General features: G+C 35.1%; 1 protein-coding gene across 2 annotated transcripts in view; it reads right to left on the bottom strand.

The window, feature by feature from the left end:
• Positions 1-14,727, bottom strand: part of Crag (DENN domain-containing protein Crag) — a 718,705-nt gene that overhangs the window by 254,289 nt on the left and 449,689 nt on the right. For both annotated transcript variants that reach the window (XM_090406570.1, XM_090406571.1), the window contains exon 21: positions 9,617-9,772. In XM_090406570.1, coding sequence (XP_090262696.1) covers positions 9,617-9,772 — 156 coding nt within the window. The remainder of the gene's footprint in view (positions 1-9,616; positions 9,773-14,727) is intronic.

Raw genomic sequence — 14,727 nt, 5'->3', positions numbered from 1 at the left:
TGACAACAATGTATACTCATTGACAACACTGTATACTCACAATAATACTTAGAAATAAAATGTAAATATAAAAATAACAATAAGATTTATGAACATCTACAAAACAACGAATACCATAATAAATGCACCTGAGAAATTCTGGAGGCATCCTCTGCTGACTGTTTTGGGAAAACAAAGAGACAGTGTTGCAACACTGTCTCTTTGTTTTGAAATGGAAACTTTGATTTATAATGGAAACTTTAAAAAAATAAATAAAATTAGGGAAAAGACCATTAGGTAATCCTTGAAACTTAACTTCTAACAGAAAATATTCATAAATAAGAATCATAAAAGAAGGATGTTCAATATTTTAATAATCAACAATTTGAGAAATCAAGTGATCAAAACTGAAAAATGAACAGTTACACCTACTAAAACTTTTTTTCCCCCTCCACTATATACTGAGCTTAAGATTGAAGCATTGCGATTAAACAACTGTATGGTTAAGCAAACAGAAGAATGTGTGAAGTATTGTCACAACTGGACTACTCAGGGAGGCAAAGGATTTCACATCGAACTGCCCTAGCATCTACAATTGCTATGTTTTTCAACTCTCTGATCTCTCCAAATACAAAATAGTCTATAGGTATATGAGCAGCAATTTCCAGGTACAAGTTTGTTATCATATTGCTTTTTGAGTATTCATGTTCTTAGAGTATTCTATCTTCAATTTTGAATCACAATAAATGGAGGACATCTGCAAAAATGGTATCATAGTGGGGAAACTGTTCCTTAACACTGGTTGCAATCAAGCTACTTCATAAGTAACAAACGATAAGACAACTTCTGAAAACAATACTTAAGTAGAAAATACATATCAACCTGGATGGCCAGGTGGATAACATCTTTGCTTTCCAAAAACCAAGGCTATGAGTTCTAATCCGACATAATCTAATGCTATATGCATTTTAGGTTACCAATTTTTGTGAATGGAAAGTATACTTTGGATTAATATATATATATATATATATATATATATATATATATATATATATATATTTAATTTCTTTCTTATGATTCCCATTAACAAAAGATTGTAAACGTATAATACATTAGTACTGTATGTGTGTTACTGTATTAGTACTGTGTGTGGATAGGTGGGGTCTGGAAAGTTCTGATAAACACCTAGACAAAAATGACATTAAAGTAACTGACATAACCACAAGAAAGAACAATACTAGTAGTAAAGTTATGAAGGTAACTTATGTTCTTATATTCCTGTATGTTCTTTCTTGTGGTTACATCGGTTGCTTTAATATCATTTTTGTTCTATCATTTTTAGGTGTTTAGCAGAACTTTCTAGCCCCCTCCCCCACATATTGTTGTCAATTACACCCTCAGTAAATTAGTCACTCCACTCTGAATGGTTTAAATCTTAATGCAAAATAAAGAGAAGAAACCTGATACTGAACTCATAATTAATCTTGCAAATAAATTCGTATCCAGGATATTATATAAATATCTTCTCTTCTAAATTAACCCATGAACTCATTAAACCAATTAAGAAACGGCTTATAAAATCAGCACCTTAACTACACAAGTACCAATATATTCTCCAACCTACAACTTTAAACAATGAAAATCTGTAGCTACATAGCTTCTCTTCAATTATCAAACACTAACAGTTATTGTCCTTTATGGACAAAACTTTTATTCCTTCTTGAATTCACAAAGGAGAAAGAGTAACACAAAAACTATTCTCTACATGGCAGCAACATAAGTCTAACTCTTCTTGCATCTCAAATCATGGAATACTTGCCTTCATTCAAGACACTTCAATGACTTGATTCATTATCTATATGAAAGCAACAGCAAACTCCATTGAATAAACTACTAAATTTGCTTAAACTTATTTAAACATTGAATAAATTTGTTCACTTCTGAACAATACTTTCTACTGTATCAGCATACTTCACTAAAGAAATAACTACTAAAAATCTTAACGGTTTTATCACTTCATAACAACTTTGTCTTCTATATGAAAGCTTCTGAAGAAATAACTAAAACCATATCAACTGTTTCAATAACAGTTGATATGGTTTTGTTATGGTTTTACTTAGTGAGCCCAAGCCCAATAAAGTAAACTTTACTGGGCTTGGGCTCATTTCTATGTGAACTGGAGAGCAATAAAATTCCTTTCAGCTTTAACTGTAAAGCCTATATGGATTAATGACTACAATAAACTTCACACTTATCTCTTTATATAAGGATATCCTCTCTCAGTCTTCCACTTTTATCTTCTAATTTCTCTTTAGTTCTCATATATTGCAGATACAGAAATTCCTCAATTTTTTCTCCTGATGTGTTCTTTTCCTACTTTTGAAACAGTTAGCAACATGCCATAATATTCTTTTCATGCCTGCACATGGTCAGAAATGCAAGTGTGCTATGGTCCACTACTTTGTGCCACCATTACTGCTTTCAGTGCAGTACTTGAAATGACGTAAAGTTCTCTCCATAGTGCAGGAAAATTTATTTGATTATCATTTCGTAATGAAAGTAACAGAAATTATAACAATTCTTTATTTCACAATCATTTATGCATTAAGATAAGTTTGCTTGATTACTTCCAATAATACAATGACAACCTTTGCTTCTCTTGTCAGTGACAACATAACAAATAGCCTTGATACAAACAGTACCAACACTTCGACACTGAATAGTGCATACAAAATTACAATTACATGCATATTTCATATCTAGGCAAGAATTCAGCAATTGAAATAAAAATAGCACCTCAAAATGGCTTGTTTGCGACATATGTTTAGCTAACAAAAAAAAAGAGAGAGAGAGAGAGAAAAAACATTCAACTAACAATTATACAAAATAATAGCTTATTATTAAATGTTAATTCATGTTTATATTTTTTAATTTTTTAGATATCTGAATTTTAATACAGATATCTGACAACTCTGCATGTGCAAAGCTTATTTATTAAAATGTTTACATAAGCTGGAAACCCCCTAATGTAGAGACCAAACAGGGAATTTTTTAAAGCCATCCAGGCCCCCAAAAACATGTGACACTGATCATAAAGTAGGCAATGAAACTCATCTCCCAACTAAAATTATCCAATACTGAAAAATCCTGATACAACTGTAAAATTATGAAATTTTCCTATTAAAAAACAGGAAAATTAAGAAGTAAGAAGTATGCAGACCCTGACACTAATGAAATTTTAACTGGTCTGTTGTATGTACAGAGAAAATTAAAACAATGGAGTATGGAAAAAATAACTAAACTACCAAAACCTCACTGTTTCAATTCCTATACTAGAATTATTTTCCAAAGTACACATTTATAGTGGATGTTATAAAAAGAAAGGCCAAATCTCTAATAGGTCATTTTGCCTTCATTTTCATTTAGCTAGCCTGGTTGGTCAAGTGGTTAGCATATCTGCTCTCTATCCGACCGACTGTGGGTTTGAATCCTGCTGCTATGGGTATGGGTGTTTGCGATTGTTTTTAGGTGGGCAATGGATTTCATTGCCCTGCTTAATGGAAGCCTGAAGTGTCCTGAAAAAGTTCCATGTTTGGTTTCTAGAGCTGGTAATATTTATATATATATTACCACACCAGGTAATATATATATATATATACAGGGTGTTCGGGATAAATTTGACATATTTATAATTAATTATATTTTTCCGTAAGTTACATGTATTAACACACACTTCTCTTCATTTAAAAGTTTGGACCCTTCTTCATTCATATACAAGATGTCAGAAAGGATGGATAGCTGGAACCCACCTGAATCATGGAAGAGAATAACTTGTATCATGATGATTCGTGCCCGCCATCAAAATAAGGATATTACGACTGCTGCCCAATGCTCCCTGAATACAGTAAAAACAATCAGGCATGAACTAGAGACTTGCAATGGTGACTACGAGGATGTAGCAAGAAGAAAGATCCCTAGCAGACGATCTGATTGCGTTCGTACAGCAGAATTCCTCGCAAATCTGCAGGAACAGGTGTTGAAGAACCCTGGCATTGGAATTCGGGCTTTGTTCGTGGAGTTGCTAACTGTAGTCAAGCCCTGGATAACAAGGGTAGCCAATGGTAGGCCGTATGTATGGCAGCAGGATTCGGCCCCTTGCCACACCTCTGGGAAAAGTCAAAAATGGTTGTCTGAAAATTTCTACGACTTCACCAGTCCAAATGTTTGGCCTCCAAACTCCCCAGACCTTAACCCCATGGATTATTTTGTATGGGGCGCAGTTGAAAAAGACACCAATCGCACTTCCAGTAATACAAAAGCCCAGTTAATGGATAAAATTAAAACAGTTTTTGCGGCCCTTCCCAGGGAGACTGTAGCATCAGCTTGTTCGAGGTTCCGAAGCAGAATTGAAGCTGTGATCGATGCTAATGGTGGTTATTTTGAGTAAATCTTGTTGATAGTATTGTAATTAACTCTGCCTGTAATGTTTTTTTGTCAATTCATTAAATTTAATAGATACAAAGAAGATTTTCTTTTTCCTTACGAAACTGTCAAATTTATCCCGAACACCCTGTATATATATATATATAATTAGACTAGCTTGACTGCTTAGGAAGACCTAGGGTTTTAATATTTTGACTGCTGACTTTAGCTTCCTTAAGGATACTGACAGAAGAAAGTTGAAATACTTCAGAATGCTAGAAGGATGGAAGGAGAACTTTTCCCAAACAGTTATAAAAAGTAAAGTTCCTGGAAAAAGAGGAAGGGACAACCATCAATGAGATGGATGGATGGAGTGTTTGGAATGAGTGATCTTCAGAAAGGTGAAACCTCGGGAAAAGCATCCAACAGTACTAACTGGTGAGGACTGGTGTGGCACATGACCGTGCATCTTAGTGATCATATGGCATCTGTTGATGTCCAATGAATAGATGGATGGACTTAATGTGGAAACATCAAATACTTCACACTTTCATTTATGGTTGCAGTAAGATGGAGCAATGGTTCACATCATCAGTGCTGAACAGATGTTTTAGGACATATCACCAGGAATAGAATATTCAGCAAAGTGCAAGCTCTCCGACTTTGTAACTATCTAAGCAAACAACAGTATAGGATCATAGCAAAAGTGAAGAACATCTAACAGAAACTGCAGTAACACCAGTAGTATATCATACACAGTAGAATCTCTCTTAACTGGCAACAACGGGACTTCGCCAATTCCGGATACGAGATTTTGCCAGATAATTGAATATATATTTCGAGAACTTACCTGTTCATGTTTTGTGATGCCATCTGTAGAAATTGCAGCATGTGAAGTTTGTTGGTTGTATTTTTTATCTGCCGGCCATAATTAAATAAATAACATCAAAAATTGTGTGGATTTTTTAAAATTTAAAATGCATACACATAATTTTATATTTCACAAAATCAAATTTAAGCAGCATTTAAAAATAATAGTACATATTATCACATGAAAGTTGTTGTGAAAATCTTAGTGTGACAGCATAACATAACTTTGATTGTCTGCCTGCTTACAAGATTGTCGCCAGAGCTTTAAAAATTCACTGTGTATACAATGAAATTTCATAACATCATGTGCTGACATAGATGAACATTGCTCAGCAAATCTTATGAAAGTCTGCAATCCTTCGTCAGCTTCCTTCCATGTAACTTTCTTGGTCAGCGTGCCATCGTCCTCATCTTCATCCTCCTTCTCACATCTTTCTCCTTTCCGAGTACATGTTCGATTATTTCATCGTCATCGAGAGAGAGAGAGAGAGTTATGGGAATGGAATTGTCTACATCCACCCAAGCCTACACCTTCTCTTCACTAACAGTAACCTTCTCCAAATGTTACTAAATCCAAGATGTCGGACATGGGACGTGTTTTAAAACCACAAAAATCTTCATCACTTGATTCGTCATTTTCAAGCATGATCATTCACCACAATTTATGCCAACAGCAATGTAAAGCAATGTTCTTTACATTCTTCCAGGGAAGAGACAAAGTAAATATGGTGTCTTTCAATGTGAACTGTTTCTGAAATTCTTGGACACTATCTTCAAAGTTCACACACTGACGCATAAAAAGGGAGCAGTAGTTCATCTTTATATTCTCAATGACTCCTTGGTCCACTGGTTGGATAAGGCTTGTTACGTTGGGCAACAGAAACATAACACAAATGTTTTCCACATTTAAGTCTTCAGCTGGGGAATGGGCATGGCAATTGTCCAACAAAAGAATTACTTTTCTGTCTGGTGGCAAACCCTTTTCCCTTAAATGCTCCTTCACACTGGACACGAATACACTATGAAACCATTCTTTGAATATATCACAATCCATCCATGCGTTCTTTTGTGCCTGATAATGGATAGGCAGATTTTTCACATTTTTAAAGCACAGTAGATTCCGGTACTTGCCTACCACTGACAATTTTATTTTGTGCATTTTACCTGCAGCATTTGCACATACCAACACAGTTACGCGGTCCTTGTTCTGCTTAAAGCCCTTCGGTGAGACTTTCCATTGCACAAGCCAAAGTCAACGTGGGAAGACACTTCCATAACAATCCAGTCTCATCCGCATTATATATCTGTTCCGCAGTCATATTATTTTCATACACAATTTTCTGAAACTCCTCGATAAACTCATTTGCAGACACTTCATTGGCACTCCTCTGTTCACCAGACACACCTAACTTACGGATTCCATGCCTTTCTTTGAATCGGTTAAGCCACCCAATGGAAAATCCACACTCGCCTTGCATCTTCACTTTTCAATGCAATTCCTTCACTTTTTCTTGCAGCATTGGTCCAGAAATGCAAGCTCCCTCTGATCTTTTCAGGGCAAACTAATTCTTCACACCAGGATTGATCTTGGTCTAATTCTTCACACCAGGATTGGTATACAGTTTCCAATTTTCTGCAGCTTTTGTATTCTGTTTGCATCATGAATCTCTGGAGTTGACCACCTTGTTTCTTTATATCATACAAAGTTGAACTTCCAACTTTATATTCCTCCATTAATTTCATTCTGCTGACACCTCTCTCCATTATCTCCAGCAATATGCATTTTAACTTGAGAGTGAGAATATTTCTCTTACGTTTCACAGGAGTAGTAGTAGCAACACCACATGGGCTAGGAGCGTATTTAATAAATGAATGCAATTTGTTGGCATGGGTTCTGGCTGCACAATATACAAAACAACCCACATGATCTCTCTTAGCCAATGAGCCGGTGGGAGTATTGTGTGAAGCATATGTTCGGGAGTCACGTGCCCCACTCGACTCAGTTGCAGATATGACAGTGTTGCCAGAATGCGAGCCCATTGCATATTTTTCTCATCTCATGGACTTAAATTTCAGGTTTAAATTTGGATCTTCGAAAGTGCCATTGTTTTGGTATTGCTAGTTAATTGGGTGCCAGTTATGAGAGATTTTACTGTGGGAAGGATGCATCTCAGATCACGATGGTGTGTAATAGCATAGGCTAGAAACCATTATAGAGACATTTTTGTATATCTTTATAAAGTATTTTGTAAAGATATATAAAATGCTTTCTAATATACTTTATTTCACTAATAAAATAGATTACTAATCAAAGAATAGCCAAATAGAATATTTTATTATACAGTTGAAGAATGTAGGTTTGAACTGCATGGGATCACTTATATGTGTATGTTTTTGAACAAATATATTGGAAAATTTTTTTGGAGATTCACGACAATTTGAAAAAACTCACACTGCCTAGCCTAGAATATTGAAAAAAATTAAGAAAAAGTTAGGTATGTTATGAATGCATAAAAGATATGTAGATACTAGTCTATTTTATTATTTACTACCTACCATAAAATTTACACAAATTTATTATAAAAAGTTAAAATTTATCAAAACTTGCTTGCATATACACAAAAGCTTACAGACCGTTCACGATGCCATTTGCAGTTGAGAGAAAAATAAACAAACGTAAAGATGCAGTATTAAATCATAACTGCATAAAATTAACTTATCAGTTAAATTAATTAGCATGAAAATGAAAATTTTGTAACGATTTATTCACTAGTGTACAGGTATAGCGCAACTGGAAGCATAGCGGAACATGGCGCCCTTCGAGTGGAAAAGACGTGGGTTCGATTCTCATCATAACAAGGGGAATCCTTATATGGGCTTTATACATCATCTTTATCTGAGTTATTTCTATTCCAAAATCCTCTAATTTCTTTGCCATACCCTGGATGAAAAAAAGTAGCTTTTCTGTCCTTTTAACTCAGTGTTTTGTTTTCTGTTAAACAAATTAATGTTAATCATAATTTATTTGAATTTTAATGGTATTACAACACCGAACAGAATAAATTATAAAAAGGATGTTTATTAAACTGGCTTATATTTTGCTGGATTTCAAACCAGTATCTTCAGAGCAAAATGATGTGTTACAGTTTACATGGGACAATGAGTAAGTGAAAAAATTTATAATGAACATAAGTTGTAAAGTCCTAACTGAATTTGAATTGTTTCACCTGCTCATTGTTGTGTGTAAACTGTAGCATGCTATTTTGCTCTGAAGATGCTGATTTGAAATCAAACAAAATATAAGCCAGTTAATTACTGTTTAACTTGTATATTAATGATATTGGTGAAGATTTGGATGGAGATATTCAGTTGTTTGCAGATGATGCAAAGCTGGGACGAACCATGAAGATGGTGAGGCCTTACAAGAAGACTTGAATAAATTGAGTGATTGGATACGGGAATGGGGATGTGAGTTCAGTGTTGCAAAATGTAAGGTTTTAACATTTGGGAAACAAAGATGGGATGCAGAATTTATGCTTGGTGAGGATACATTGTCAGAGGTGGAGGAAATAAGAGGTCTGAGGGTGATAGTGGAAAAAGATCTGAAATTTAGGGGACACATTGCCAAAATTGTGAAGACAACACAAAGGCTTCTGGGAATGATGTGGAGGACACTGACTTGTAGAAGTAGGAAGATTCTTGTTCCATTGTATAAGGCTTTGATTAGGCCACACATGGACTATTGTGCCCAGATTTGGTCACCTGGTTTACAGAGGCGACTGACTAAGGTAGTGTCTAACCTCTGGAATGTCGAATATGAGGAAAGATTGAGAAGATGCAATTTGCAGAGTCTGGCGGACAGAAGGAGGAGGGGAGATATGATAGAGACCTACAAGTTAGTAAGGGGTCATTATAGGATCAATGTTGGCGAGGTTCTACAGAAAATAGTGGGGAGATCGGGGGAGGGGGAGAACCAGAGGTCAGTAGGGGAGTGAGAAGCAGGTTTTGTTCATGCAGAGTTGTGAATGATTGGAATGCCTTGCCTGAGAGTGTGGTGTCTGCAGAGAATTTGAGTGTGTTTAAAGCAAGGTATGATGAGCTGTGTGTGTGCATGATAAAAGGACCTCCCAGATGAGTCTTTAACTCCATGGGGTCTTGGGTAATAATAATAATAATAACAAACATTTTTTATATAATTTACTTTTATCTGGTGATGTAATACTGCTAAAATAAGACATGAATAATGTTCAACACCTAAGCTTGTCAACTAAATTAATATTAGAGAAATATGTTTATCATTGTCACACAGTTAAGGTGACTATCTCAATATGTTAGAAAAACTTACTTTGAATCTCTTTGCCAGAGGAATTTGAGTTTGGCCAATCTTCTTCACTACTACTTTTCTCAGTCAAGTAAGATTTTGTTGTATTCTCAAGATGAGGAGAGAGCTTCTGTCCATCCTCCTGATTTATAGAGCAATAACCTCCATCACTATGCCCACCTAAAAGTATTAAGAGAAATTAAGATATTTATAAAAATGCAATAATCTAAAATATTTTAATTTTTGAAGCAAAAATTCTGCTTGTATTTTCATGGTTAAACTTTAGATCAGGTAATAATCTGTATTGTAATATATATACAGGGTGTTCGGGATAAATTTGACAGTTTCGTAAGGAAAAAGAAAATCTTCTTTGTATCTATTAAATTTAATGAATTGACAAAAAAACATTACAGGCAGAGTTAATTACAATACTATCAACAAGATTTACTCAAAATAACCACCATTAGCATCGATCACAGCTTCAATTCTGCTTCGGAACCTCGAACAAGCTGATGCTACAGTCTCCCTGGGAAGGGCCGCAAAAACTGTTTTAATTTTATCCATTAACTGGGCTTTTGTATTACTGGAAGTGCGATTGGTGTCTTTTTCAACTGCGCCCCATACAAAATAATCCATGGGGTTAAGGTCTGGGGAGTTTGGAGGCCAAACATTTGGACTGGTGAAGTCGTAGAAATTTTCAGACAACCATTTTTGACTTTTCCCAGAGGTGTGGCAAGGGGCCGAATCCTGCTGCCATACATACGGCCTACCATTGGCTACCCTTGTTATCCAGGGCTTGACTACAGTTAGCAACTCCACGAACAAAGCCCGAATTCCAATGCCAGGGTTCTTCAACACCTGTTCCTGCAGATTTGCGAGGAATTCTGCTGTACGAACGCAATCAGATCGTCTGCTAGGGATCTTTCTTCTTGCTACATCCTCGTAGTCACCATTGCAAGTCTCTAGTTCATGCCTGATTGTTTTTACTGTATTCAGGGAGCATTGGGCAGCAGTCGTAATATCCTTATTTTGATGGCGGGCACGAATCATCATGATACAAGTTATTCTCTTCCATGATTCAGGTGGGTTCCAGCTATCCATCCTTTCTGACATCTTGTATATGAATGAAGAAGGGTCCAAACTTTTAAATGAAGAGAAGTGTGTGTTAATACATGTAACTTACGGAAAAATATAATTAATTATAAATATGTCAAATTTATCCCGAACACCCTGTATATATATACATACATATACTCTATACTATAAAATGATAAGCTGAAATTGGAAACGGATGTAGGCTGTAATGATTTTGTCAAGTTATTTGAAACATTTTGAAACTCAGGGCTACCCCGAGTGTCGAGTCATCAGAATTCAAGGAGAACCGGGGCCTACTAGTCTGGAACACGGGAGGGGGGGGTTGCTGTAGGTTGCATAAGATGTAAGGGGGCAGATCCCCATAGTGTGTGTGTGTGTGTGTGTGTGTGTATATATATATGTCATGAGGGGTTGAGAACTGAAATTTAAGTAGTAAAATGTGTTAAAGAAACAGGAAAAACTTTATTCCCAGCTTGGTTTGCTGGTAGGGGTTGGCCAAGGTTTAAGTTTTCCAATCAACAGGTTGCAAGCATGGATATTTGTGGCAGTCTTTAGAGATTAATTTCATTGCCCAGTGTGAGACCACTGTCTCACACTGGGCAATGAAATGACTCTAGTTAATAATAGATATTCTAACTTAATCTGGGGGGATACTCTTTATATAACCAAGATGATTGAACACCCTAATGGTAACAGGGCTAAATTTTGTAATCTAAATCACTAATGGAACTGATGTTCACAACACCACACTTCAGTAAAGTATGGTGGTTTTGCAGTAACCAAATCCTCTGCTTACACCTCCAACAATGGTGGGCTTGTTAGTAGCCTTGAAAAAAAAAAAAAAAAAAAAAAATATATATATATATATATATATATATATATATATATATATCTCCCCCGAGCTAATAGATATAAAACAACTGGACTTAACGAAACTAGTATAATAGTGAGTTCATGTTTTATACATGTTTTTCATATCATAACATATGACAGTCAGAAGAAACACTGCCATAAACTGGATTCCAGTTGCTGACTAGAGGAACTTTTTTTGAGGCATTATTCCAGCTGGTTTCTGAGTTAGTTGATTCTTGGTGTAGGTAAGATTTTCTGGAAACTGGGGTTATTAACTATGCAACTCAAAAAGAACCAGAACTCACACTAACGAGTGTTAGTTTATGATTTAGATTTAGGGTTTTAAGATCATAAGATGGTGACAGTTGCTTTTGCAGTATCTTACCTTGATTCCTCTAGAATTGCTGATAGCAATGGAATTAACTAATAATGATAGCTGGAAGGTGTGTGTGGGGGGGGACTAGTTGTCTGTTGATTTCCAAAAGCTAGGCAGGGCTTAAAAGGGTTCTGCCTAATCCCTTTAGGAAATCAAACCATTTGGGGATTTATATTTATTGATATCAAACTCACACAAATGGTTTAAAATACTATAGGACAACAGTGCTGTGGATAGGCATGCTGTAAGGTAAGGATTCTGCTGATATGTTTCTTGAATGTTGAAAAATGAGGGACAGGTTATTACTTAAAACTTGAGCTTTTTCTTGGTTTTATTCGTCAACCAAATATTAATAAATGATATGCACAAATTGTCAACAAGTTTCACCAGCTATTCGGTCTGGCTTCTTCAGGACAAGTATAATGGTACACACTAATGTTTGCTAGTAAAAAAGAAGAATGGAGTAACACAGTCAAATAAATTAAAACTGATACGTAACATCATAAGCATGGAACGTGGTGTCTCAGTCATTGTTTATTGAGCGCGTTATATAGTTTTTAGTGAAATGAAATTCTGGTAAGCTGAGTGAATTTATTAGGCTTTTCCAGATGTCTTTCAGAATCATTCCTTGATTTCTGTTTAGATTTTCTCCAGAGTGGAGTACAACAGCGGCTTCATTGAAGTTTCTACGTTGAAAGGTTAGAGATCGAGAAGTGATGGGCTAATCCTGAAGTATCTCTTCTGTTGTTGTTTACTGTCTCCTATATGTTTTTTTTTTTCGAATTTCCAAGCTTCTTGACGTTTGGCCTATGTAATTTAATCCACAGGAACATGAGATGTTGCATACACCTGCGTATTTGAAGAAGGTATTAATGTCATTAGGAGATCTTAAAATGTGGCGTATAGTTTTGACAGGTTTGAGAGCAACTGACGTGGAAAGACTTAAGGAGTTTGGCTATTTTTGTTGACACTGAGCATGCATAAGAGATGACGATTGAAATGTATATTGCGCAACAGGAGGTTGCTGCTATGGAGGGTTTCTATGAAGAATCTTTATGATTATATTTTTTGGGTAACCGTTGTTTACTAGTGTGTGTTTAAGATATGAAGGAGTTCAATCAAGGAGATCTTTTTCTTCTGAGATAATATTGGTCGCTGTATTTTTAAGTATATGTATTATGCTGAGTTTTTGCACAATATGGTGAGACGATTTGAAGTGCAGGTAACGTCAAGTGTCTGTTGGTTTTTGATAGATTGTGAGCTGGATTTGTCCATCGCCTCCCTGCACTGAAAGATAATATAAAAAAATCAGATTCCTTCATAAAGAATTCTAAACATATCTATGCCTTGGGTTTTTGTGTAAATAAGTAATGTAACTATGGCACAAGTTTCTCTAAAAGAATGAAAGGGACAGAGTATATCCCAGTCTCCCCATCTGAAAAAGAGAGTAAGACAGGTTATGTCAATCTACAGAGGCAGATTGAATAAAAATGAGGAAATGAAGCTCATTCAATAAGTTTGAAGCTGGATTGTAAACAGATGTTGACTAGCAGCTATTCATGTGCTTACCTGGGAGAGAGTGGAGGAATGATGTTGGCCAGTTCAACACAACATTGTGCATGAAAATATCTATAGAAGAGATATAATCAAAAACAGAACATTCACGAGAAAGTGATTTCAGTGAATCATCATTAATAGAACTGCGAAGATTGGACAGATATGGGATTTGTACAGCAGCATTTATTCAATGCAGGTGTGAAGGTGTGGCATCCACATCTGACAGAGAAAAGCCTCTGTTGTACTAAGCACATTTCTTCTTTTTTGAGAATACAACTTAAAATGATTATTTCAAAGAATGAGATAGTATAGTGCAGTGGTGATGAACCTTTTTATCTGCTCGTGCCAAAAATTTACAAATAATATTTATCGAGTTGGTGACGTGCTGGGCAGTTTTTAATAGGGAAAAAATTAATAGAAAATTAATTATTGTAGAATTTTATTGAGTCAAGTTTAAAAATTAACATAGAATTTCATAAAGATGAACTGATAACTTGACATACACATTGTCTTATACAAATCAATATTAATTATTTATTAATGAGATTTTTGCTGTTATACATTGGATGCCAAATGCATTATATCAGGTTCATATTTTGTCACTTTTAGTAATACACATGCCGAACTAGATTCATCAGTCATTCTATTTCTTAAACAGTCTTTTATAAAATTCATTTCAGAAAATAATGACTCACAAGCATATATAGAGGATAAAATTGATAATATAGCCTTGTTAGTTTTTTTTTAAACATCTAAAGGTTTCGGGAATGGCATTATAAGTTTTCATTATTTCCTACTCTGCTTTCATTTTAATTACGCTCAATAATCAATCATTTTCAATTATTTCCAAGCCATTTCTCAAATCGACAAACTTTTGTTTCCATATAGAACTGGATTGAAAATAGATTAATTGCATTTCTATATCTTTCAAATTCAGCCATCTCCAAATTGAGTTTATCTGCTGATGTTGTGTCTGGATGTAAAATAAATTTTGATGTTTCTGCAAATTGATCTGTTTGTTTGTTTGTTTTTCCATGAGATTCTAGATCTGCAAAGAATTGTTTGTATTTGGAAAAGGTATTGGAAATAACGTCATGATTGAAAATTTATAATTTAGCTTCCAATGCTTTCATTAAATCAAACATGACAATAACTGTCTTGTTAACACCTTGCAGTTTAACATTTAATTCATTTAAATGCAAGCACAAATCAGTAAAAAAAACATCAATTTCGAAAGCCATTCGACATCCATTAA

The sequence above is a fragment of the Typopeltis vanoorti genome, chromosome 16, assembly GCF_054136105.1.
Source record: "Typopeltis vanoorti isolate ZY-2024b chromosome 16, IOZ_Tvanoo_1.0, whole genome shotgun sequence".
Taxonomy (NCBI): Eukaryota; Metazoa; Arthropoda; class Arachnida; order Uropygi; family Thelyphonidae; genus Typopeltis; species Typopeltis vanoorti.
This window is presented reverse-complemented; position numbering and strand designations above follow the sequence as displayed.